The sequence below is a fragment of the Nerophis lumbriciformis genome, linkage group LG16, assembly GCF_033978685.3.
Source record: "Nerophis lumbriciformis linkage group LG16, RoL_Nlum_v2.1, whole genome shotgun sequence".
In the NCBI taxonomy this organism is placed as follows: Eukaryota; Metazoa; Chordata; class Actinopteri; order Syngnathiformes; family Syngnathidae; genus Nerophis; species Nerophis lumbriciformis.
In genome coordinates, this window is record NC_084563.2 from 40858459 (window position 1) to 40885776 (window position 27318).

Below are 27318 nucleotides of genomic sequence, written 5' to 3' on the forward strand. Positions count from 1 at the left end.
CAGATAGGGAAGATGCTGTGAGAGGCGGGTGGGACCTGATATTCAGCTGGGAATGACTAAAACAGTAAATAAACACAAGACATACATATATATACTCTATTAGCCACAACACAACCAGGCTTATATTTAATATGCCACAAATGAATCCCGCATAACAAACAGCTCCCCCCTCCCGTCCATATAACCCGCCAATACAACTCAAACACCTGCATAACACACTCAATCCCACAGCCCAAAGTACTGTTCACCTCCCCAAAGTTCATACAGCACATATATTTCCCCAAAGTCCCCAAAGTTACGTACGTGACATACACATAGTGGCACGCACATACGGGCAAGCGATCAAATGTTTGGAAGCCGCAGTTGCATGCGTACTCACGGTACCACGTCTGTGCATCCAACTCAAAGTCCTCCTGGTAATAGTCTCTGTTGTCCCAGTTCTCCACAGGCCAATGGTAAAGCTTGACTGTCATCTTTCGGGAATGTAAACAATGAAACACTGGCTGTGTTTGTGTTGCTGCAGCCCCCCGCAATACACCGCTTCCCACCTACAGCTTTCTTCTTTGCTGTCTCCATTGTTCATTGAACAAATTGCAAAAGATTCACCAACACAGATGTCCAGAATACTGTGGAATTTTGCGATGAAAACAGACGACTTAAAAGCTGACCACCATGCTGTCCCAAAATGTCCTCTACAATCCGTGACGTCACGTGCCGGTGTCATCATACCGAGATGTTTTCAGCAGGATATTTTGCGCGAAATTTAAAATTTCACTTTAGTAAGCTAACCCGGCCGTATTGGCATGTGTTGCAATGTTAAGATTTCATCATTGATATATAAACTATCAGACTGCGTGGTCGGTAGTAGTGGGTTTCAGTAGGCCTTTAATGAAATTAAACAATGGATGTCCGCTAACTTCTTGCAACTCAACGCCAAGAAAACGGAAATGCTGATTATCGGTCCTGCTAAACACCGACATTTATTTAATAATACCACCTTAACATTTGACAACCAAACAATTACACAAGGCGAATCAGTAAAGAATCTGGGTATTATCTTCGACCCAACTCTCTCGTTTGAATCACACATTAAGAGTGTTACTAAAACGGCCTTCTTTCATCTCCGTAATATCGCTAAAATTCGTTCTATTTTATCCACTAGCGACGCTGAGATCATTATTCATGCGTTTGTTACGTCTCGTCTCGACTACTGTAACGTATTATTTTCGGGTCTCCCTATGTCTAGCATTAAAAAATTACAGTTGGTACAAAATGCGGCTGCTAGACTTTTGACAAGAACAAGAAAGTTTGATCATATTACGCCTATACTGGCTCACCTGCACTGGCTTCCTGTGCACTTAAGATGTGACTTTAAGGTTTTACTACTTACGTATAAAATACTACACGGTCTAGCTCCGTCCTATCTTGTCGATTGCATTGTACCATATGTCCCGGCAAGAAATCTGCGTTCAAAGAACTCCGGCTTATTAGTGATTCCCAGAGCCCAAAAAAAGTCTGCGGGCTATAGAGCGTTTTCTATTCGGGCTCCAGTACTATGGAATGCCCTCCCGGTAACAATTAGAGATGCTACCTCAGTAGAAGCATTTAAGTCCCATCTTAAAACTCATTTGTATACTCTAGCCTTTAAATAGCCCCCCTGTTAGACCAGTTGATCTGCCGTTTCTTTTCTTTTCTCCTCTGCTCCCCTTTTCCTTGATAGGGGGGGGGGCACAGGTCCGGTGGCCATGGATGAAGTGCTGGCTGTCCGGAGTCGGGACCCGGGGTGGACCGCTCGCCTGTGCATCGGCTGGGAATATCTCTGCGCTGCTGACCCGTCTCCGCTCGGGATGGTGTCCTGCTGGCCCCACTATGGACTGGACTCTTACTATTATGTTGGATCCACTATGGACTGGACTCTCACAATATTATGTCAGACCCACTCGACATCCATTGCTTTCGGTCTCCCCTAGAGGGGGGGGGGGGTTACCCACATATGCGGTCCTCTCCAAGGTTTCTCATAGTCATTCACATTGACGTCCCGTATGTGGGCTTTGTACCGAGGATGTCGTTGTGGCTTGTGCAGCCCTTTGAGACACTTGTGATTTAGGGCTATATAAATAAAGATTGATTGATTGATTGATGATAATGAAAGGTGACCGAGGTGTTGTGAAACAAACAACATATTTTCATTTAATATATTATCCTTATATTAATGTGGAACAGTTTTGTTAATAAATGAGTGAAATTGACATTTTGAGGGTGTGTGTATTTATATCACATTATGCAGTTTACAAGCACAAATACGGTGTGAATCAATCTGTGTTATTCCATGTCAATGAGTGCTGTAAGTAAGAAAAATAACAATACACTTGAAAAACAACACGAATTGAGACACATTTGCAAACACCAATGACATTGAATAGTCACACTGCTTCATTTTCTATGCCCCATTCAGTTAATGATAACTGCTGGTTCAATGTTAGGCTTAGGTTTTAGCAGATTTTCCGTATTTTTCCTACAGACAGCATTTGGTGAACTCAAACAACAAGGCTATGAATTGACTCACACTGGTATTCACCTTTTAAAGGGTACTGGAAAAACTGGAAAATTGATCTTGAAAGTTTGTAAAAAGTGCTTGAATTTGGCCATTTCGAATTCCAATGGAATGTTCATTTAAATTTAGCCCACTTGAACGTTTCATTTGAATAGAATAGAACATGTAGCAAATACATATATCCCTGTTTCTACTTGAAACTACATATGGTGACAAACATATTGAAGTGGCTTCACTTGACACATTTGTGAGTAGATTAAGAAAACGCAGCTGGCTCACGTTATCTACAGCTGTCTTCTGACTTTATGACAGCATCTGGCTTCTGTTGAATAAAGTTATACCGCAGGGTACCTGAATGCTGATGAGCACAAACACATATGCTTTGTGTCTCCACTATATTGAAATACGTCCATTCACATAGGCTACAATATAAATAGAAAAATGACGTACATACTTTTAAAATACATTAATCAGTACAGTACCGATATTACTTGTTTAAAGGAATAAGCAGTAATCGATTGACTTTTCCAAAGTAACTGTAGCAGCCCTGCTGACCACACTGGCAAGAGACTAGTTGACAGCGTGGAGAGGGAAGAAGATAATGAGCCACCTTTCAAAAAGATTATTTCCAAAGCAAGAAGCCTTGTTATAAAAATAGAGTACAGGGCCAGGCACTTACCAGAGATGATAGACTGCAGCAATGCACAGCGGTTGCATCGTGATGCATTATTTGCATCTTACAGTACTTCATGAAAGGACCATGCTACATGGTACACAATTTAAAATTAATGTTTTTATTTTAAATTTGTATTAAATTCTCAAATGTGACTGGAGATGGGGCTTTACATCTGTCTCCGGAGCACTTTTCTGTTACTAATTAGGACTGTTTAGGTTGATCTCATACTTGCCAACCCTCCCGGATTTTCCGGGAGACTCCCGAAATTCAGCGCCTCTCCCGAAAACCTCCCGGGACAAATTTTCTCCCGAAAATCTCCCGAAATTCAGGCGGAGCTGGAGGCCACGCCCCCTCCAGCTCCATGCGGACCTGAGTGACGTGTTGACAGCCTGTTCTCACGTCCGCTTTCCCACCATATAAACAGCTAATGATCGAGGGCGAGTTCTTGGTTTCTTATGTGTGTTTATTGTTAGGCAGTTTCATTAACGTCCTCCCAGCGCAGCAACAACACACAACAACAGCAGTCAAGTTTTCGTCCCCCGTAAAACAGTTCGTCTGCCGTAAACAGCAATGTTGTGACACTTTTAAACAGGACAATACTGCCATCTACTGTACATGCATATGTGACCCACCCATAATGTGTCACATTTTTGTGTTGATTTATTTATTTTATTTTGTGGTTTGAATTCGTTTTTGGATCTGTCATCATAGATTTATCAGTATTCACATTGGTCAGTAGGGGGCAGTAGGGCGTTTCTTCCCAATTGAATGCTATCACCTGCAGACCGGAAGTGTCTTGTCATTCTGATGAGCGCGACCAGTCTGTGAACAATTGAAACGTCCTGTGTGCTTTTTCCTCCTGTATAACAGGTTAGTTTTGGTGAATCAACTCACTGAATAATATCCATGTGATCTTTATAAGTTTATGTACACATTCTGATGATGGAGCCTAACTCTAACGTGTTTGTGAGTTGTAGTTTGTATTTGTGAATGAATCCAGTGCACAGCTGCAGTAATCAATACAAAAAGGCGACGTGAGTGCGCAATGTTTATATAGGAACTTCTGATCCTAGTTCAGACTCCCAAATCAGAGCTCTCGTTTTCTTATTGATTTTATAATGTATATTGGTATAATGTGTGTGTTCTGAAATAGTGACAGCGAATAGAACAAGGATGGACAATTCAACCCTTAACTCAACAATGAGTGGATGAGTGTTATGTGTGTGTAAATGTGTAAATAAATGAACACTGAAATTCAAGTATTTCTTGTATTTATTTATTTATATATATATATATATATATATATATATATATATATATATATATATATATATATATATATATATGACTTATTTGGACTTTTTTGCTGTTTTCCTGTGTGTAGTGTTTTAGTTCTTGTCTTGCGCTCCTATTTTGGTGGCTTTTCCTGTTTTGTTGGTATTTTCCTGTAGCAGTTTCATGTCTTCCTTTGAGCAAGTTTTCTCGCATTTACTTTGTTTTAGCAATCAAGACTATTTCAGTTGTTTTTATCCTTCTTTGTGGGGACATTGTTGATTGTCATGTCATGTTGGGATGTACATTGTGGACACCGTCTTTGCTCCACAGTAAGTCTTTGCTGTCCTCCAGTATTCTGTGTTTGTTTACTTAGTAGCCAGTTCAGTTTTAGTTTTGTTCTGCATAGCTTTCCCTAAGCTTCAATGCCTTTTCTTAGAGGCACTCACCTTTTGTTTATTTTTGGTTTAACCTTTTTACCTGCACCCTGCCTCCTGCTGTTTCCGACATCTCCAAAGCAATTAGCTACCTGCTGCCACCTACTGATATGGAAGAGTATAACATGGTTACTCTGCCGAGCTCTAGACAGCACCGACACTCCACAACAACACATAATTTGCAGACTATAATTACTGTTTTACAAAAACATTTTTTAACCCAAATAGGTGAAATTAGATCATCTCCCATGGCACACCAGACTGTATCTCACGGCACACTATAAATAAAGAAAACACATTGAATGAGAAGGTGTGTCCAAACTTTAGGCCTGTACTGTACATATATTTATACACACATATATTTGACTATATTCAGCGGTCCTTGAAACCATTGTAAAAAATATATCGGTCTCGTGATCTTCTGAGTATTGAACAATCACTCTGTTTTTAGAGAGCACATTTTGTAGGTTCAATGTGTACAATTTACTATCTTAGTTGCTCAGACAATAATGTGTTTATATCATTTTAGAATAGGGGATGTAATTTCCTAATGTGGAAAGGCATTAATGTCTCTTGTTTTCATGTTAGCATTTAAACTAGTGAGCTGGCGCCATTCAGTCTTTGAGTTTATCAACGTGCAGTTATCAATCACGGTTTGTCAATTATTTTAATTTAATAATTCAAATCAGGAGTTTTACCAAAGTTATTTTTATTACAATATACCGTTGTATCTCTTATCGGGAAAATCAAATTTTAAAAACCAGTCGAAATTCATTGTAAAAGCCGAAAAATGTCGATGCTTAAGACGCTTCACCAAATTTGACGTAATACTGGACTTCTTTTCGACAATTTGTGGGTTGTGTGGCGTGTGTATAATATCCATACTTCTGGAAATGAGTACCGTATTTTTCGGAGTATAAGTCGCACCGGAGTATAAGTCGCACCTGCCGAAAATGCATAATAAAGAAGGAAAAAAACATTATGCAACTTTCATAAACTATGAAAAAAAACTGCGACTTATAGTCAGAAAAATACGTTATGTTACGACAGTTTTGACAACCCTAATGGAGAGTTTAAATGAGGAAGGAAATCACAAAATTATTAATAAATTGAAAGATCTTATTTTTTCTTGAAGCCACATACATACATGCATAATTATCATACAGTATTTAATACACCGATTTTTGCATTATGTGTGTGTCTCCTTGGCTGTAATCACACCACAAGCTCTTTGAGGCAACTTTTGCGGCAATTGTCTAGAAGTGGTCAACTTCTCATACAGGTACCTTAAAGTACATGTACTTATCCTAATGTAGATAATATTTAGTGAAAGCTCAAATGGAGTACATTGTTATAACTAGAGATGTCCGATAATATCGGGCTGCCGATATTATCGGCCGATAAATGCTTTAAAATGTAATATCGGAAATTATCGGCATCGGTTGCAAAATGATCGGTATCGGTTTCAAAAAGTAAAATGTATGACTTTTTAAAATGCTGCTGTGTACACGGACGTAGGGAGAAGTACAGAGCGCCAATGAATCTTAAAGGCACTGTCTTTGCGTGCCGGCCCAGTCACATAATATCTACGGCTTTTCACACCGACTAGTGAATGCCAAACATACTTGGTCAACAGCCATACAGGTCACACTGAGGGTGGCCGTATAAACAACTTTAACACTGTTACAAATATGCGCCACACTCTGAACCCACACCAAACAAGAATGACAAACACATTTCGGGAGAACATCCGCACCATAACACAACAGAACAAATACCCAGAATCCCTTGCAGCACTAACTCTTCCGGGACACTACAATATACCCCCCCACCCCGCTACCAACTAAACCCCCGCCCCACCTCAAAATTACCCCCCAACCCCGCCCACCTCAACCTCCTCATGCGCTCTCAGGGAGAGCATGTCCCAAATTCCAAGCTGCTGTTTTGAGGCGTGTTAAAAGAAAAAATGCACTTTGTGACTTCAATAATAAATATTGGCAGTGCCATGTTGGCATTTTTTTCCATAACTTGAGTTGATTTATTTTGGAAAACCTTGTTACATTGTTTAATGCTTCCAGCGGGGCATCACAACTAAGTTAGGCATGATAATGTGTTAATTCCACGACTGTATGTATCGGTAATTAAGAGTTGGACAATATCGGAATATCGGATATCGGCAAAAAAGCCATTATCGGACATCTCTAGTTATAACTTTTACTTCCATAGGAGTACACTTTAAGAAAATGTTTTTATTTTTATTTTGAAAACCTCATTAAAAAACACATTTACACACACCCTGTTGTTGTATGTTAGAGATCAGGGTTTTATGCGGATCCTAATCACATGTATTAACCGTAATTTTTATTTATTTATTTTATCTATGAGTGCTATTGACAGTGTGACAATGTCAACACAATATTTGAACTAGGTCCTCCTTTTATTTTAATACATACATTGTTTTGCTCATTTAAATATTTTTTTATTTTTGATTTTTTTAGTGTTCCTGTGTCTAGGGAATTACTCCCTCAGTTTGAAAATATTCACAAAAATGACAGAGAAAACAAACAAACAGTTTTGGGTAGTGGTCGCTAAACAGCAATAGACACTGTTACTGCTGGAACTAGGGATCTGTACTTTTCACATTGAACTGATACGATACAAATTCCTGGGAATCGATACCGGTACTCAACGGTAACAATTTTCCTTACTTTGGTCTGTGGTAATAAATATTCATTATTTTTAATAACAAAATCTAATTTTTTTATTGGAACATTTAAACATGAGCTGAGTATTATAACATATGTCCAGTTATATCTCGTTTTTGCTATTACATTTCTGAGGCAATTACTTTGTTGGCGTTGGAAAATTGCGAAATTTACACCTACCCTAGAGGCACGCTCTCAGTGCTGCTGGAGTGCTTGCCAAGAGTTAGCGTTTGGGATGTAACGATATGGAAATTGTATATCACGATTATTATAAGCACAATTAGCACCATTATTATAATCACACTATTGTTAAAAGTGCTCAAAAAGTAACTCTACACACACTATTATTAAAATTTTTGGCAACACTTTAGTATGGGGAACATACAGTATATTCACCATTAATTAGTTGCTTATTACCATGCAAATTAGTAACATATCGGCTCTTAATTAGTCATTATTAAGTACTTATTAATGCCTTATTCTGCATGGCCTTATTATACAACCAGTAAGCCATTAACTAAGAGTCTTACCTCAATAACCTCAGAATTATTGCTTATTAGTAACCCTAACCCTAACCGTTATATGTCCCCCTAGTGTCCAAATAACTCTAAATTAAGTCTTTGTTACTTTAATAAGCAACTAATTAATGGTGAATATGGTCCCCATACTAAAGTGTTAACTATTTTATTTTTATTTTTCCTGCCTTACTGATATTGTTTTGGTCTTAGTATTGGATCTGTTTTGATGGCTTGACTTGTATTGTTTTAAATATTGATTAATTCAATATTAGTTCAGTTGAATAGCTCAGTCACTCGGACGGCAATGTGTTTATATACATTTAGACTCGTTTTATATTGGGGAAAGACGTTAATGTCTTTTGATTTCATGTCTGCATTTAAGATATCAAGCTAGCGCCAGTCAGTCAAGACTCAAGAGTTTATCAATGTGCAGTTATCAATCACGTTTTTTTCAATCATTTTCATTTAAAATGGTAATTTTATTTATGAATTTATTTGACAGGGACAGTACAATGAAACATTTCTACCCATAGGCAACCAATGTCAACTCACTTCTTGTCGGGATCCCCAGCAAGAACATCCAGAAACTGCAGTACTTACAGAATAGTGCTGCTAGGATCCTGATCAGAGTGCGGAAATCACACCACTTCTCAAATCCCTTCACTTACTTCCTGTTTCACTCAGGGTTGAATACAAAGTCTCCCTACTAACCCACCAGTGCCTCCATGGAAGTGCCCCCCTCTACCTCAAAGAACCGCTCAATCCTCCACACGACACCTCCGCTCCGGACAGGCTAACCTCCTCCAACCTCCGAGGACAAAGCTACGAACAATGGGAGACCGGGCTTTATGCTCCGCCGCTCCCAGTCTGTGGAAAGCTCTCCCTGACCACCTGAGGGCACCACAGACTGTGAATGCTTTTAAAAAAGGCTTAAAAACCCTTCTTTTTAAAAAAACAACTTTTTTTACATTTATGCGTGCTAGTTCTGGCTATTAGGCTGTTCTAGTTTTTATTTGTATTTATTTATTTTATTATCTTTTTTTTTTAATACACTGTAGCACTTTGAGGTTGTTTGCTCAATGTAAAGTGTGTTTTACAAATACAATATATTATTATTATTATTAAAGTACATAAGACTTCTAGCCACAGGCTAATTTGCAACCCTTGTCCATGGTTAGGCTTTTTTTTTTAAAGTTGAGAAAAGTGTATAACAGGACAAAAGGATTAAGACAAGTACAAAAATAAAAACACATTGAAAATAATTGGCCCCATTTGTCCATACTACACCCAGTTCCAGTGCTCACACTTCTGATTTTCCTTAAGGCACTTTTTCAGTTTTGTTGAGAAAAGTTTAATGTCCGACTGTGACTTTAACTCCAGTGGCAAAGAGTTCCGCATATGTGAGAACGCAGACTGACCCAGAGTCTGAATATTAACTATTGGGTGTTTAACTACGTTTATCATTAATACTGTATATCGCTACATCCCGAGTTAGAAACCGGCTGAGCCTGCAACTGGACGTGATCTCAAGCGCAACCCAGGTACCTTTTATTAGTAGATTGCACAGTACAGTACATATTCCGTACAATTGACCACTAAATGGTAAGACCCGAATAAGTTTTTCAACTTGTTTAAGTCGGGGTCCACGTAAATCAATTTCATGGTATAAATATATGCTATCAGCATGATACAGTCATCATACAAGTTAATCATCAGAGTATATACATTGAATTATTTACATTATTTACAATCTGGGGGGTGGGATGTGGAGGGGGTTGGGGTGGGGGTTAGGTTTGGTTGATATCAGCACTTCAGTCATCAACCATTGCATCATCTGAGAAATGGACATTGAAACAGTGTAGGTCTGACTTCGTAGGATATGTACAGCGATCAGTGAACATAGTGAGCTCATTAATTACAATCCGGGGAGGTGGGATGTGGTGGGGGGAGGGTGTTATTCTAGGGTTGTTGTTGCCTGGAGGTGTTCTTTTAGTGCGGTTTTGAAAGAGGGTAGAGATGCACGTTCTTTTACACCTGTTGGGAGTGCATTCCATATTGATGTGGCATAGAAGGAGAATGAGTTAAGACCTTTGTTAGATCGGAGTCTGGGTTTAACGTGGTTAGTGGAGCTCCCCCTGGTGTTGTGGTTATGGCGGTCATTGGAAGTAGTTTGACATGTACTTCGGTATCAGGGAGGTGTAGCAACATTTATAGACTAGGCTCAGTGCAAGTTGTTTTACTCTGTCCTCCACCCTGAGCCATCCCATTTTGGAGAAGTGGGTAGGAGTGAAGTGTGATCTGGGGTGGAGGTCTAGAAGTATCACCGTTGGATCTTAGATGTAATGGTGCCCGGTAGGACCGGCGAGATTCGGTCGGTGCCAACAAAGTACTGGATTCAGTGCCCATCTCTGGCTGTAACACACTTCCATCTTAACTTCTTAAAGTTTTCTTATTTCTTGTGTTGTCTTAAGCCTGTTCAACAACGACCTTAGCATTCTATTCGGGTCCCACATCAACCTTAAGAAAGTCAATGACTTCACTATAAAAGTGGGTGACATTGTTATCACCAGGAAAGATGAGGTCACCTACCTAGGTTCCATTCTAGAGGCTAATCTTTCCTGTGATAAAATGGCAACCAAGGTAATCAAAAAGGTCAACCAACAAACAAGATTTCTCTATAGAATCTCCTCTCTGGTCAACAAAAGCACCATGAGGATTCTGGCGGGAACTCTCCTTCAACCCTTTTTCGATTACGCATGCACCTCCTGGTATCCTAGCACCTCCAAAACCCTCAAATCTAAACTCCAAACATCCCAGAACAAGCTAGTCAGATTACTTCTAGACCTCCACCCCAGATCCCACCTCACTCCTACCCACTTCTCCAAAGTGGGCTGGCTCAGGGTGGAGGACAGAGTAAAACAACTTGCACTGAGCCTAGTCTATAAAATCTGCTACACCTCCCTGATACTGAAGTACATGAAGTAAATGACCGCCATAACCACAACACCAGGGGGAGCTCCACTAACCACGTTAAACCCAGATTACGAACTAACAAAGGTCTTAACTCATTCTCATTTTATGCCACATCAATGTGGAATGCGCTCCCAACAGGTATAAAAGAAAGTGCATCTCTATTCTCCCTCAAAACCGCAATAAAAGTTCACCTCCAGGCAGCTACAACCCTAAACTAACACCCTCCCCGGATTGTTAATAATCAAATGTAAACAATCAAATGCAGATACTTTTTCTTATGCCTTCTGATCTCTCTCTCTCTCTCTCTCTCTCTCTCTCTCTCTCTCTCTCTCTCTCTCTCTCTCTCTCTCTCTCTCTCTCTCTCTCTCTGCCCCCTACTTGCTGTCCATTTCCTACCAAGTCAGACCTACACTGTTCCAATATCCATTTCTCTGTTCTCAATTGTTGATGACTGATGATAACAACCAAACCCAGTGAACAAAGAAACACAGTTACTGTAGCTGCCTCTGAAGCCGCAATTTCTTGGTCGGCAGACTGACCATCGATAATAGAACATGACTTTTAAAAGTTTTTACAGTCCGAGAGTCAGAACATTTTCATCAATGCCCAATCCTAATTACAAATGAATCAGGGGAAGTCTCCACTGAGGCAATAACAATGTGGCCACTGCACTCGTGTGTTGGACACATCAGGGACTTCATTATATCAGTGTTCTAATCCATGTCACGTTCTATTGTCAAGGGGGGGGGGGGTTTAATTGCAACGAGTCATTTATCAAGTGTTCATTAGACCTTTTCTGGTCAAATTTCAGGTCAACTGACTACGGAGCAACATACCAGAAACTGAATGACAAAGTCGGAGCAAAGACGATACTCAGTTATTTGTACGTGAGCCCAAACAACAAAAGAAAGGTAATGCTATTTTTTTATTTTTTTTGTTTCCCCTCAATTAACTATTTGTACAATACAGTATCAAGCAATGCATGGTATATCATCTGCACTCATTCTGCAACATGACCATTGATCATCACCCACAGGTCAACACTGCTCGGTACAACTCACTTGTCTGAGTTAGAGGTTTGTACATGGTTAGTGAATTTCTTTATTACTTCTAAATCTTGCTGCGCTCGTAAAATGATGTTGCGCATGTTGGCATTATTCGTATTAGTGTCTGCTGCTTAGCTCGCAGAAATTTGATATGAATGATTGTTTGGCTCCTATATGTTGAGCCAAAGCAAAGGCCTAGACCAGGGGTCGGCAACCTTTACCACTCAAAGAGCCATTTTGACCTGTTTCACAAATTAAAGAAAACAATGGGAGCCACAAAACTCTTTTGAAATTTAAAATGAAATTAAAGCTGCAAGCAGCAATGGACGGGACCGACTTTGACGGCACATAAAATCCAAACCGAAACAGTAATTAAAACTCTTTGGTCAACTTTTAATCTCTCTCCTGTGCTAGTTTGAAGCAGACACAACAAACACGCTCAGAAGAGATAATGTTTGAAAAAAGATGACCGGTTTTTACTAAATTTTTGTTTTGAAGGGGGAATTGCAAACTTCCTGTTGATTTTTGCTGTCAATATATGAAATGTAGGTCTAAGTGAGACCTACATATAGGTTTTTGTTTCATGTCTCTAAGACATTCCTACTGTAAGTTACAGGCAGTTTTGTCTGAGTGTTACTCCTAGGAGCAGTTGTGTCTGTGTTTTCTTCCTAGGGGGCGCTAGAGCACAATTTTGAGTTTTGGGCTTGGGTTTTTTATTAGATCGCAATTTATGCCAGTTCTGATGTGTGTGTCCAGTTTGGTGAGTTTTGAAGCATGTTAAGGGGGTCAAATTACAAGTCAAAGAGGCAAAAGTGACTGTTTTTACTAAAATTTTGTTTTGAAGGGGGAATTGCCAACTTCCTGTTGATTTTTGCTGAAGAATGTTAATGTATGAAATCTAGGTATAAGTCAGACCTACATAGAGGTTTTTGTTTCATGTCTCTACGACATTCCTACCGGAAGTTACAAGCAGTTTTGTCTGTGTTTTTCCTAGGGGGCGCTAGAAAGCAATTTTTATTTTATTTTATTTTATTTTTTTTTTATTAGATGGCAATTTTTGCCAGTCCTGATATGTGTGTCAAATATGGTGAGTTTTGAAGCATGTTAAAGGGGTCAAATTAGAGCTCAAAGAGGCGGCGGAATAATAATAATAAAACGCACAAAATACAATAGGGTCCTCTGTCCCAAAGGGACATTGTGGTCCCTAATAACACTGCATACAAAGTTTTTTTTTTGCTTTGTGCTATGTATAAACCAGGGGTCTCAGACACGCGGCCCGCACCTTAATATGACAATATAATGTTAGTGCGGCCCGCGAGTTTTATATGAATGGCGCTTGACAGCGTCGTATTTACCAACTCTCCCGATTTTTCCGGGAGACTCCCGAATTTCAGGGCAACTATTCTCTCGAATATCTGCTGATTTTCACCCCCAACAACAATAATAAGGGCGTGCCGTGATGGCACAGCATTTAGCGCCCTCTACAACCTGTACAAACAGCATGCCAGCCCAGTTACATGTTATATGAGGCTTCTGCAGACTCACATGAGTGACTACAACGCATACTTGGTCAACAGCCATACAGATCACACTGAGGGTGGCGATATAAACAACTTTAGCACTCTTACTAATATGCGCCACACTGTGAACCCACACCAAACAAGAATGACAAACACATTTCGGGAGAACATCCGCACTGTAACACAACATAAACACAACAGAACAAATACCCAGAATCACATGCATCCCTAACTCTTCCGGGCACGTTGCGACGTCATCGCTCCGAGAGCGAATAATAGAAAGGCGTTTAATTCGGCAACATTCACCCATTTAGAGTTCGGAAATCGGTTAAAAAAATATATGGTCTTTTTTCTGCAACATCAATATATACATCAAGGTATATATTGACGCTTACATAGGTCTGGTGATAATGTTCCCCTTTAAACAAAAATAACACTTACCTTTCACTATTTGAGTAGCCTTTGTTTTGCCATTTGAGTACTGGCGAGCGATCTCTTAATCCGGGAACATATCCTTCACGGATTTGTTGAAAACATCCGCAAATGAGAACGGAATGTTGCTTGCAAGGTGACCCATAATACTGCGTTGCCGCCGTCTTGTACTTCTCTGACCGTTCATGAGTGACTATATCCATTCGGCCACCGTGTTATGGGTTATAGATAAACCTACGGATAACTGAGACATATATAATAGTCTCCTTTTCAGGTGAGAGGACACTAAAGGCACGCCCCCAATATTGTTTGTCCGGCTGGAAATTTTGGACATTACAACTTGCCGTAGTTTTGAAGCAATGCATGATGGGAATCCGGATGATGTGTGTCAGTGGAATAAACACATGCTGAGAAATAGCTCCGTGCCTGCCTACTTTATGGGTTATAGATAAACCTATGGATAAGGTAGACATATATAATAGTCTCTTTTTCAGGTGAGAGAGGACACTAAAGGCAGTGCCTTTAAGGCACGCCCCCAATATAGTTGTCCGGCCGGAAATCGGGAGATTTTCGGGAGAATGGTTGCCCCGGGAGATTTTCGGGAGAGGCACTGAAATTCGGAAGTCTACCGGAAAATTCGGGAGGGTTGGCAAGTATGGGTTTAAGACATGGCTAGCTAGCTAGCGCCGTCCCGAACACCAATCAGTGTTTTAGCTACTTCTAAATCACTAGTCCTTGCCTCCATGGCGACAAATAAAGTACGTTTCTTACAAGTATCATCCCTGCAGGACGAGGAATAGCTAAACATGTTTCACTACACACTGTAGCTCACCGGCATCACAATGTAAACAAACGCTATTGGTGGATCTACACCTGACATCCACTGTAATGATACCAAGTACAATACCGTATCTCGTCGATACTACTATGATTACGTCAATATTCTTTGGCATCACAACATCATCAGAAGTGTAGATAGAACATGTTGAAAGAGAAAATAAGCAGATATTAACAGTAAATGAACAAGTCGAGTAATAATTTATTTTCTACCACTTGTCCTTAATAATGTTGACAAAATAATGGAATGGAAAATGACACAATTTGTTACTGCATATGTCAGCAGACTAAATTAGGAGCCTTTTTTTGTTTACTTACTACTAAAAGACAAGTTGTCTAGTATGTTCACTAGTTTATTTAAGGACAAACTTGCAATAAGAAACATATGTTTAATGTACCGTAAGATTTTTTGTTAAAATAAAGCCAGTAATGCCATTTTTTGTGGTCCCCTTTATTTAGAAAAGTACCGAAAAGTATCAAAATAATTTTAGTACCGGTACCAAAATATTGGTATCGGGACAACACTAGTTTAGAGACTCTACTTCTGTCACCCGATGTAGCGAGCATGACGTCAGTGCTGCTATTCCAGTTGGACTTTCTCTCCTTAAAAGCCGCCATTTTCCTCTTAATATTGTCACGACGGGGGGGTCGCAGCTTACTGCGGGGTTCGTTCCCCCGGGATGCAGACGGAACACTCCGGACAGGACGTGCAGGTAGGAACATGTTTTTTTTGTCGAAAGTCAAACAAGTACCAAAAACTGAAAACAAGCCAGAGGAAAAATGTGCCAATTTGCACTCAAAGCTAAGGCTAACACTTAGCATAGGCAAGAAGACAAATAATACTCAGGTAAATGTAGCAAAAGCAAACAAAGAAGCCAGGCCGACTGACCGGCAAAGGCAGGCTTAAATAATGCCTCTGATTAGTGCTCGGGAAACAGGTGAGCGTCCCGAACACCAATCAGAGGCAGGTGAAAATAATAAGTAACCATGGTAACTAAAACAAACTCAAGGGTGCACAAAACAGGAACTAAGGGAGTCCAAAACTAAAAGAATATAACAAAAACATGAGCCGGGCCACGGATCATGACAAATATTTACACATGTTATAGATCGCTGTCCGCTGGGATGTATTAAAGTACCTTCCACATTGCAGACATGCAAACTACGCTCCAGACAATCACGTGCGCCTTTTTTACATCTGGTTTCGGCAGCGCTATTTCCAGTCATCAGAGTCTTTTTTCGGGTGGCCGAGTTTTCGGTGCATCACGAGACAATAATACACACATAGTAGGTTATATATCCGTTCATACTGTAATGATCTGCTGTTGGTAATTGTCATGATCCGTGGCCCCGATTATGTTTTGTTATGTTCTGTTAGTTTTGGACTGCCTTAGTTCCTGTCTGTGCACCTCTGGGTTTGTTTTAGTTTCCATGGGGATTAATTGGGTTCACCTGCCTGTGGTTAGTGGTCGGCACACTCAGCTGCTGTCAACCACTAATCAGAGAGCTATTTATTCACCTTGCTCGCCACGCTCAGTCTGGCTTCATTGTTTGCTTCTTGCCACAATTACGTGAGTATTCCTTATCTCTAGATTATGCCAAGTGTTAGCTTTAGCGTCCAGTGCGATCGGCACGTTTTTCCATCCATCCATCCATCCATCTTCTTCCGCTTATCCGAGGTCGGGTCGCGGGGGCAGCAGCCTAAGCAGGGAAGCCCAGACTTCCCTCTCCCCAGCCACTTTGTCCAGCTCCTACCGGGGGATCCCGAGGCGTTCCCAGGCCAGCCGGGAGACATGGTCTTCCCAACGTGTCCTGGGTCTTCCCCGTGGCCCGAAACACCTCCCGAGGGAGGCGTTCGGGTGGCATCCTGACCAGATGCCCGAACCACCTCATCTGGCTCCTCTCGATGTGGAGGAGTAGCGGCTTTACTTTGAGCTCCCCCCGGATGACAGAGCTTCTCACCCTATCTCTAAGGGAGAGCCCCGCCACCCGGCGGAGGAAACTCATTACGGCCGCTTGTGCCCGTGATCTTGTCCTTTCGGTCATGACCCAAAGCTCATGACCATAGGTGAGGATGGGAACGTAGATCGACCGGTAAATCGAGAGCTTTGCCTTCTGGCTCAGCTCCTTCTTCACCACAACGGATCGATACAGCGTCCGCATTACTGAAAACGCCGCACCGATCCGCCTGTCGATCTCACGATCCACTCTTCCCTCACTCGTGAACAAGACTCCGAGGTACTTGAACTCCTCCACTTGGGGCAAGATCTCCTCCCCAACCCGGAGATGGCACTCCACCCTTTTCCGGGCGAGAACCATGGACTCGGATTTGGAGGTGCTGATTCCCATCCCAGTCGCTTCACACTCGGCTGCGAACCGATCCAGTGAGAGCTGAAGATCTTGGCCAGATGAAGCCATCAGGACCACATCTTCTGCAAAAAGCAGAGACCTAATCCTGCAGCCACCAAACCAGATACCCTCAACGCCCTGACTGCGCCTAGAAATTCTGTCCATAAAGGTTATGAACAGAATTGGTGAAAAAGGGCAGCCTTGGCGGAGTCCAACCCTCACTGGAAACGTGTCCGACTTACTGCCGGCAATGCGGACCAAGCTCTGACACTGATCATACAGGGAGCGAACCGCCACAATAAGACAGTCCGTTACCCCATACTCTCTGAGCACTCCCCACAGGACTTCCCGGGGTACACGGTCGAATGCCTTCTCCAAGTCCACAAAGCACATGTAGACTGGTTGAGCAAACTCCCATGCACCCTCAAGGACCCTGCCGAGAGTATAGAGCTGGTCCACAGTTCCACGACCAGGACAAAAACCACACTGTTCCTCTTGAATCCGAGGTTCGACTATCCGGCGTAGCCTCCTCTCCAGTACACCTGAATAGACTTTACCGGGAAGGCTGAGGAGTGTGCACGTTTTTCCTCTGGCTTGTTTTCCGTTTTCGGTACTTGTTTGATTTCGACAAATAAATCATGTTCCTACCTGCACGTCCTGTCCGGAGTAGTCCGTTTACATCCCGGGGGAACAAACCTTGCAGCAAGCTGCGACGCCCCCCACGTGACAGTAATGTTTTATTTTCGTGTGGTTTTTATTTTATGTTCATTGTTCCCATGACCTCAAACACACCGTCCGTGTCTGAAAGGGGTTTGGCGGATAATAAAAAAGTGTTGTTGTGTGTCTAGAAAAGCACGGAGACTGACGTGTGTGCACGGAATGTTGGAATTAGGTCGGTTGTTAGGATAAGATTTGCAATAAAAGTTAAAAATAGCATCGACCTTTGTGTGACTTCTTCTGGAGGCTACATTACATGATATTACCTTAATTTGTTTTCACATAAAAACCCTTATTTTTAAGGTGCGGTGGGTATAATTTTGCCGTGGTGGTGCGTCAGGATCAGTTACATTAAAGCAGTGCTTCTCAAATATTTTCTGTTACGCCCCTCTAGGGAAGGAGAAAATGTTTTGCCCCCCCCCCCCATTTGCCACCATGACTATAAAGAGTATCATTTGTCTACAAAAATGTTATAACTATACCTCTACAGCAGTGTTTTTCAACCTTTTTTGAGCCAAGGCACATGTTTTGCGTTGACAAAATGCAGAGGCAAACAACCAGCAGAAATCATTAAAAAAACTCAACTCAGTTGACAGTAAAAAGTTGTTGTCACAATTGTTGGATACGACTTTAAAGCATAACTAACCATGCATCAATATAGCTCTTGTCTCAAAGTAGGTGTACTGTCACCACCTGTCACATCACGCCGTGACTTATTTGGAGTTTTTTGCTGTTTTCCTGTGTGTAGTGTTTTAGTTCTTGTCTTACGCTCCTATTTTGGTGGCTTTTTCTCTTTTTTTGGTGTTTTCCTGTAGCAGTTTCATGTCTTCCTTTGAGCGATATTTCCCGCATCTACTTTTTTTTAGCAATCAAGAATATTTCAGTTGTTTTTATCCTTCTTTGTGGGGACATTGTTGATTGTCATGTCATGTTCAGATGTACATCGTGGACGCCGTCTTTGCTCCACAGTAAGTCTTTGCTGTCGTCCAGCATTCTGCTTTTGTGTACTTTGTAGCCAGTTCAGTCTTAGTTTCGTTCTGCATAGCCTTCTCTAAGCTTCAATGCCTTTTCTTAGGGGCACTCACCTTTTGTTTATTTTTGGTTTAAGCATTAGACACCTTTTTACCTGCACGCTGCCTCCCGCTGTTCCCGACAACTACAAAGCAATAAGCTAGCTGCTGCCACCTACTGATATGGAAGAGTATTACACGGTTACTCTGCCGAGCTCAAGACAGCACCGACCACTCAACAACAACACATCATTAGCAGACTATAATTACTGGTTTGCAAAAAATATTTTTACCCCAAATAGGTAAAATTAGATAATCTCCCACGGCACACCGGACTGTATCTCGGGGGGGCCCACCCCACTATTTGAGAAGGACTGCATTAAAGAGAAACCCTGGCGAGAGATGGACATAACTTTGAAACATGTGTAACCCATATGGAATATAGTGTCACTAATATATTCTCCTATTATTAATTTCTAATATATGGTGTGCCAAAGTCACTTTGGTCACTTAAAAAATGTTAAAATTGATTTGTCAAAGTCATGTGTTCACTACAGGTTTAAATTAATGATGCATGCACGCAGCACGTTATTCACATGTTGGCCAGTAGAGGTCGCATGCACTTTTGTCATTCCCGGCATTCCTTCACTGAACGTCACAGTGAAGGCACGAGTCATATCGTTGTGTTGCAAAGACAAAGTTTATACGTTAAAATACTTGTCACTTTTCAAACCGAGTGTTGGAAAAGCATAAGATAGCCTGGTCCCAGTGGGAGTTGGATTGCTGTGTTTTGTGCTGCTGAGAACTCCAATTGGTTTTTTGTATGATCCTGAAGTCTGGTTCCAAGCTGGACTTGAGTTATGATGGCGAGCCAGTCCCAGTGAGTGAGAGTCTGCGGAGAGGCAGCGTTTGGATGTGATGTGGCCAGCTGCATCGGTCTCCACACTCTGCAGTGATCTATAACTGAACTGATCCACCATCAGAGTCGCAAGTATCGAACCAAATCAGTATGGAATAACGGATTACAATAGAACTAAGGATTCCCAACAAAGGAATATAGACAATGTTCAATTCAATACTACCCGGGTAGAATTTATTTTTTGAAAGGACAATTTAAAAAGGATATTTCTTCTATTTTGCTACTTTTGAATTTTGCAACAGAGCTCTATTTTTATTTTATTTTTGGGGGTATTTTCAATTTAAAAAGCACACTGTTCATGTGTTATCGTTTATTATTGTGCAATAAATTTGCCAGCAGTTGTTCTGTGGTCCACTAAGTACGTAACGTCTCATTGCGAGTCTCTCAATTATACAGCCAAGAACCTAGCAATCTTAATTGTTGTACTAACCTGCTATCCTACAGTAGGGGTGCTACACAGTTGGCGAGCCAGCCAGGAGCGCTGTGATTCCAAATTCATACTGTACGTACAATACAGAACAGCTCTGGCAACGTTTGTTCACAATTTTTGTAATACCTCTGACTTTACACTTGAAATATGGATGTCATTAAGTCTGAAAACATTAAGGTACCCAGTTCAGTACTGGTCAGTGGCATGTCTGGTACTGAAGTAGATGAGGAGGTATTTGACTTTTTGAATCAATATGGGTCCATTGAAAGAGTGGTTAAAATTGACAGTTCCGATACTAAATTCCCAAATTCTGCTATTGTTGAGTTTAAATCTGGTGAAGGTGTTAGTGTTCTTGCACGTGATTTACCATATAACAGACTTTCTTCAGATGACAAAATTACACACTATGTGCAGCTCTTATCTAGTGTTTATGCTGCTAATGCAGGTTCGAACATAACCAAATTTTACCTGTGTGAGCTTGAAGGCATTGCAAAATTGAGTGGCACAGACTTTGAAAAGGTCCTGCGAGAGGAGTTGGCCAGAATTCAAGAAAGCCGGCCAGCTCAACGAGATGAGGAGGTTGAGCACCAAACCCCCTCGTCTACTCCTCACAAGAGTGGAGTTGAACCAGCGTTTGTCCAAACCCCAACTCAGTCCACTCTAAATATGAATGCGGCCCCACTTAAACAAACCCTGCCTAGTGGTGCCAGATCACCCTTTCAGCTACCACTTAACCAAATAAACACACCTGAGGTGCAGAGAATGGTCGTGGAGCATATTGTAAAGAGCAGTGACATGTCGTCAACACACCATGCCAGGTTGAGGCCTTTCTCTGGGAAAACTCCCTGCCCCAGCCTGGAAGTCGATTATGACACTTGGCGTAATAATGTCGAGTTCTACTTCAGCGATACCACAATCCCTGACAAGCAAGTGGTCAGAAGGATTGTAGAAAGTCTCCTTCCTCCAGCTGTAAATGTTGTAAAGCATCTTGGGCCCCAGTCGAGCCCACGTGACTATTTGCATGTTCTTGACTCAGCCTACGGTGCTGATGAGCTATTTGCAGCATTCCTTACTACCGACGCAGAGCCGGGTGAAAAGGCTTCTGCTTATTTACATCGCCTACTGTCAATACTGAGCAAAGTAGTCAAGAGGAATGGCATTCCTGCCAGCGACGCAGACCGGCAACTGCTGAAACAGTTCTGCAGGGGATGTTTCAACAATAGTTTAATCACACATCTTCAGCTGTCCCAACTGCAGAAGGATGCCCCACCCTCGTTCTCCGAGTTGTTGCTCTTAGTGAGGACGGAGGAAGACAAGCAGGCTGCCAGATCTCGTCGTATGAAGCAACATGTTGGATTTCACAAAGCTAAAGTGCAGTCTAATAATGTGAACATGTACAACTCTGATACAGATGAGAGGGACATAGCAGCCGCTGCTGTAAAGGACAACTATAATGAGAGTACAAAGAAAATACAAAAACAACTTGCACAACTTCAAGCCCAGTTGGCAAACCTGAAAGCGTCTGTGGATGAATCTTCCACAAAGGCTACCTCCAAGGGAGCTAACCTAAAGAAACCCAATGAAAGGGAGCCTATGACAGAGGCTGTCCGAAGAGGCAAAAAGAAACCACGAGCGTGGTATTGCTTTAACTGTGGCGAAGATGGACATATAGCGCCAGCTTGTCCCAATGAGCCCAACCCAGAGGTTGTTGAGGCTAAACGCCAAGAACTCAAAGAGAAACAAAAGCTGTGGGACGAACAAAGCAAACAGGATTTTTAAATTATGTTCCTGTTGAGGAGCAAACAGGAACAAAGACTAACACCAGCTCCAAACAAAATGTTTCAAGTTATTCCCACAGAACAAAGCACCAATCTAAAATACCAAAAGGTTTAATTGGCAACAAATGCATCAGTGATGTGACTGTGTCAGGTGTAAAGTGTTACTGCCTTCTTGACACACGGTCTCAGGTGACCACAATTTCAAACTCATTCTACACAGAACACCTGTCAGAACAGCCTATCCAACCATTCAATCTTCTTGATGTGGAAGGTGCTAATGGTCAGTCCGTCCCATATTTGGGCTATGTAGAAGTCTGTATTGGGTTGCCAAAGGAGTTTATTGACACTGCACCCGAAGTGAACACACTAGCATTAGTTGTCCCTGATCAACGCTCCAACATTGACCTGCCTGTTCTAATAGGGACCAACTTACTTGATGTATTATATGATGAAGAGTGCCAACACAACACTCAAAAGACCACTTCAACTGTTCATGGCTACAAACAAATCCTCAGTGCACTTGAATTCAGACAAAAGCTAAAGAGCACTGGGCAAATAGGTCTAATGACACTCAAAGGGAAACCGCAGCAAGTTATTCCTGCACATGATAAAGTCCTTGTGGAAGGCCAGCTCAATGTCAATCCTGCAAATACGGAGAAATTGGCAGTTCTAGAGCAGCCAAGAAAGTCTGTCTTACCTGGTGGCATTTTCGTTCACTGTTGCCTCGTCACTTTGCCCCAGCAGCCTCAGCACAAGTTGGCTGTTTGGCTGAGAAACGAGACAGACCATGACATAACACTACCCACAAACAGTGTTGTCGCAGAACTACATGTTCCTGAAAAGATTGTTGAAAAAAGTCCATTATCTTACAAGAATGCAGATACTGTGAACTGTTGTAGTGCAACCTCTTCTACAAATCAGTCCACAAACAACACCCTGACGTTTGACTTCGGCAATTCTCCTCTACCAGAGGAATGGAAAACCAGAGTCACAGAGAAACTCAATGGTTACTCTGATGTGTTTGCACATCATGACCTTGATTTTGGTCATGCCACCAAAGTCAAGCATCGTATAAAGCTCAAGGACGAGACACCTTTTAAACAGCGTTCAAGACCCATACATCCCAATGACTATGAGGCTGTGAGGGAACTCCTTAAAACACTGCTAGAAGCTGGTGTAATAAGGGAGTCAGAGTCACCCTACTCGTCACCCATAGTCGTTGTAAAGAAAAAGAACGGTGATGTCCGACTTTGTGTCGATTACCGTAAGTTGAATACGCAAACCATAAAGGATGCTTATGCTTTACCAAACCTCAAAGAAGCATTCTCCGCCCTCACCGGGTCACAGTGGTTTTCTGTGATGGACCTCAAGTCCGGATATTACCAAATTGGTATGGACGAGAGTGACAAAGCCAAGACTGCTTTTGTCTGTCCCCTGGGGTTTTGGGAGTTCAACCGTATGCCCCAGGGGATAACCAATGCGCCGAGTACATTTCAGCGCTTAATGGAGAAATATATGGGTGACATTAACCTGAAAGAGGGTGCTTGTCTTTCTTGATGATCTCATTGTGTTCTCTGCCTCCCTGGAGGAACACGAGGCCAGGCTTCTGCACGTCCTCCAACGGCTAAGAGAATATGGTCTCAAGCTCTCTCCCGAGAAGTGCAGATTCTTCCAAACGTCTGTACGTTATCTTGGACACATCGTCTCAAGAGATGGTGTCGAGACAGATCCTGAAAAAGTCATTGCACTGAAAACGTGGCCAAGGCCACAGACCCTAAAATAATTGAAGTCCTTTTTAGGCTTCGCCGGCTATTATCGCCGTTTCGTCAAGGACTATTCTAAAATAGTGAAGCCACTAAACAGTCTCACTTCTGGCTATCCACCTCTCAGAAAAGGCCAGAAGATGACGACATGTAAAGGGAAATATTTAAATCCAAAAGAGCCGTTCGCAGAACGATGGACACCTGCTTGTCAGGACGCTTTTGAATGCATCATAGAGAAGCTCACATCTTCTCCCATCCTGGGGTTTGCAGATGCAAAGCTCCCCTATACACTGCATACGGATGCCAGTACTACTGGTTTAGGAGGTGCTTTATACCAAGAGCAGCATGGCCAATCAAGGGTCATCGCCTATGCCAGTAGGGGCCTTTCATCTAGTGAGGCAAGATATCCAGCACACAAGCTGGAGTTTCTAGCTTTAAAATGGGCAATCCTAGAGAAGTTCCAGGACTATCTCTATGGTAACAACTTCACTGTGGTAACGGATAACAATCCGTTAACTTACATACTCACCTCAGCTAAGCTAGATTCTGCCAGTTATCGCTGGCTAGCAGCCCTTTCTACGTTCAATTTCAACATCAAGTACAGGGCTGGAAAGAGCAATCAAGACGCCGATGGTCTCTCCAGGCGACCGCATGGAATGCTGGTTGATGATGACGCTTCACTGGAAGAAAGAGAGAGAATAAAGCGGTTCACCTCACATCATCTATCATCATCACCTGACCATCTAAACTTACCTGAAGATGTAGTTACAGCCCTATGTCACCGACACATGATAAGAGAAACCGACAACTTACCTTCCATCACGTTGGTTGAATCTCTCGCTCTCAACGTCGACGCTGTTCCAGACATCTACAGTGATGAAGAATTATTAGGTCATGTGACGGTACCCATCTTCAATGAAGATGACCTCCGAGAACGACAGGAAGCTGACCCTGCCATCAAGCATGTTATTCATCTGTTGGAATCTGGAGGCTCAGTACCTCGGAACATCAGTCCTAATTCTCCTGAACTCAAACTGATGCTCAAGGAGTGGAAGCGCCTTGAGATGAGAGACGCTCTCCTGTACAGGAAGCGGAAATGTGAAGAGGAAACGATCTATCAACTCATTCTTCCAGAGTCCCTCAGAGTCACTGTACTCAAATGTCTCCATGACGACATGGGACACATGGGCATAGACCGTACCATTGACTTAGTAAGGTCAAGATTCTACTGGCCACGAATGGCTGTGGATGTTGAGCACAAGGTCAAAACCTGTGGCCGGTGTGTTAGGAGGAAGACTCCGCCTGAGAAAGCAGCACCGCTGGTCAGTATCCAGACAAGTAGGCCAATGCGATTAGTCTGCATGGACTACCTATCACTGGAGCCTGATTCCCACAATACCAAGGACATTCTGGTCATCACAGACCACTTTACAAAATACGCGGTAGCCATACCCACGAAAGACCAAAAAGCTACTACTGTTGCGAAGTGTCTGTGGGAGCAGTTCCTGGTTCACTATGGCTTTCCTGAACGCCTGCACAGTGATCAGGGAAGAGATTTTGAATCCCACACTATTAAAGAACTGTGTGCCATAGCCGGTATCAAGAAAGTGAGAACCAGTCCTTATCACCCGAGGGGAAACCCGGTTGAGCGGTTCAACCACACCCTTCTTGGTATGTTGGGTACTCTGAAAGAAAAAGAAAAGAGTCACTGGCGTGATTTTGTTAAACCACTCACACATGCCTACAACTGTACCAGAAGTGAGGTCACCGGGTTCAGTCCCTATGAGTTAATGTTTGGGAGACAGCCCAGGCTTCCAGTTGATATTGCATTCAACCTACCCGTCAGGGAAGGAACACCAGTATCTCACTCCCATCATGTGCGAAATCTCAAGTCTCGACTCGAAGAGAGTTATCAAACAGCCATTGAAAACTCCCAGAAAGTTGCTGAGAGGAATAAGCAGCAGTGGAATAAACGAGTCAGAGAGTCCACACTTGAAGTGGGAGATAGAGTACTGGTGAGAAATGTCCGTCTGAGGAACAAACACAAACTCGCTGACAAGTGGGAGTCCGCTGTGTACAGTGTCTTACAACAGATGGGAGACTTACCTGTTTACAAGGTCCAGCCAGTGGATGAAGATGGTCCAATCCGCACTTTACACAGGGATCTCGTGATGCCGTGCGGGCAATTGGTTGAAGTTGAGGATGAGGAATCCAATCAGCCAAGGCCGATTCGTCGTCCCAGGACAAGACAAAGTTCTCCTCAGATCCAAGAAGAGGAAAGTTCTGAGTCTGAGGAGGAGTACACAGTCCTTCCCGAGGAAACCTCAGCTCTCACTGAGAAGAGGTTTACAAAGGTCTATGACATCCCTAAACAGCTGGTTGTAGCTGACAATCCTCCCACAGAAAGGGAAGTGGGCGAGACACTACAAACCCAGTCACAAGTGGAGTCCTCTACTGGTAATGAGCCTGCGTTGCCAGTTGAAGAAGAAAAGGAATTTCCTGAAGTGGTTGGAGATCACCAGTTGGAAAGTAATGAAAATGGAGAACCGGGAAATAACACTGAAATTCCAGAAGCTCAAGATACTCAAGTCGAGGGAACCGACTTACCTAATGACTGTGGGGAAGGCAATATGGTACGCCGACCTATAAGGTCACGGCGGCCACCAGACCGATTGAACTACCCACAGTTGGGTAAACCCTTCATCTCTTTTGCTCAAAGTCTTTTAGACAGTTTCAATCACGCACTCATTTCCTTAGGTGACTATGACAGTCATGAGGTTATAGCGATTTGAGTCAAGATGTTATAGCACATGAAGGGACTCATGCTGACTTAAGGGGGGAGTGTGTAACCCATATGGAATATAGTGTCACTAATATATTCTCCTATTATTAATTTCTAATATATGGTGTGCCAAAGTCACTTTGGTCACTTAAAAAATGTTAAAATTGATTTGTCAAAGTCATGTGTTCACTACAGGTTTAAATTAATGATGCATGCACGCAGCACGTTATTCACATGTTGGCCAGTAGAGGTCGCATGCACTTTTGTCATTCCCGGCATTCCTTCACTGAACGTCACAGTGAAGGCACGAGTCATATCGTTGTGTTGCAAAGACAAAGTTTATACGTTAAAATACTTGTCACTTTTCAAACCGAGTGTTGGAAAAGCAGCATAAGATAGCCTGGTCCCAGTGGGAGTTGGATTGCTGTGTTTTGTGCTGCTGAGAACTCCAATTGGTTTTTTTGTATGATCCTGAAGTCTGGTTCCAAGCTGGACTTGAGTTATGATGGCGAGCCAGTCCCAGTGAGTTAGAGTCTGCGGAGAGGGAGCGTTTGGTTGTGGTGTGGCCAGCTGCATCGGTCTCCACACTCTGCAGTGATC

General features: G+C 42.3%; 1 protein-coding gene across 6 annotated transcripts in view; it reads left to right on the forward strand.

Moving 5' to 3' along the window:
* sorcs1 (sortilin-related VPS10 domain containing receptor 1) overlaps positions 1-27318 on the forward strand; it is a 664251-nt gene that overhangs the window by 271489 nt on the left and 365444 nt on the right. For all 6 annotated transcript variants that reach the window (XR_009816964.2, XR_009816965.2, XM_061977167.2 and 3 more), the window contains exon 3: positions 11947-12046. Coding sequence is in view for 4 of the 6 variants with exons in the window: in XM_061977167.2 (XP_061833151.2) it covers positions 11947-12046 (100 nt within the window). In the remaining 2 variants the exon portion in view is untranslated. The remainder of the gene's footprint in view (positions 1-11946; positions 12047-27318) is intronic.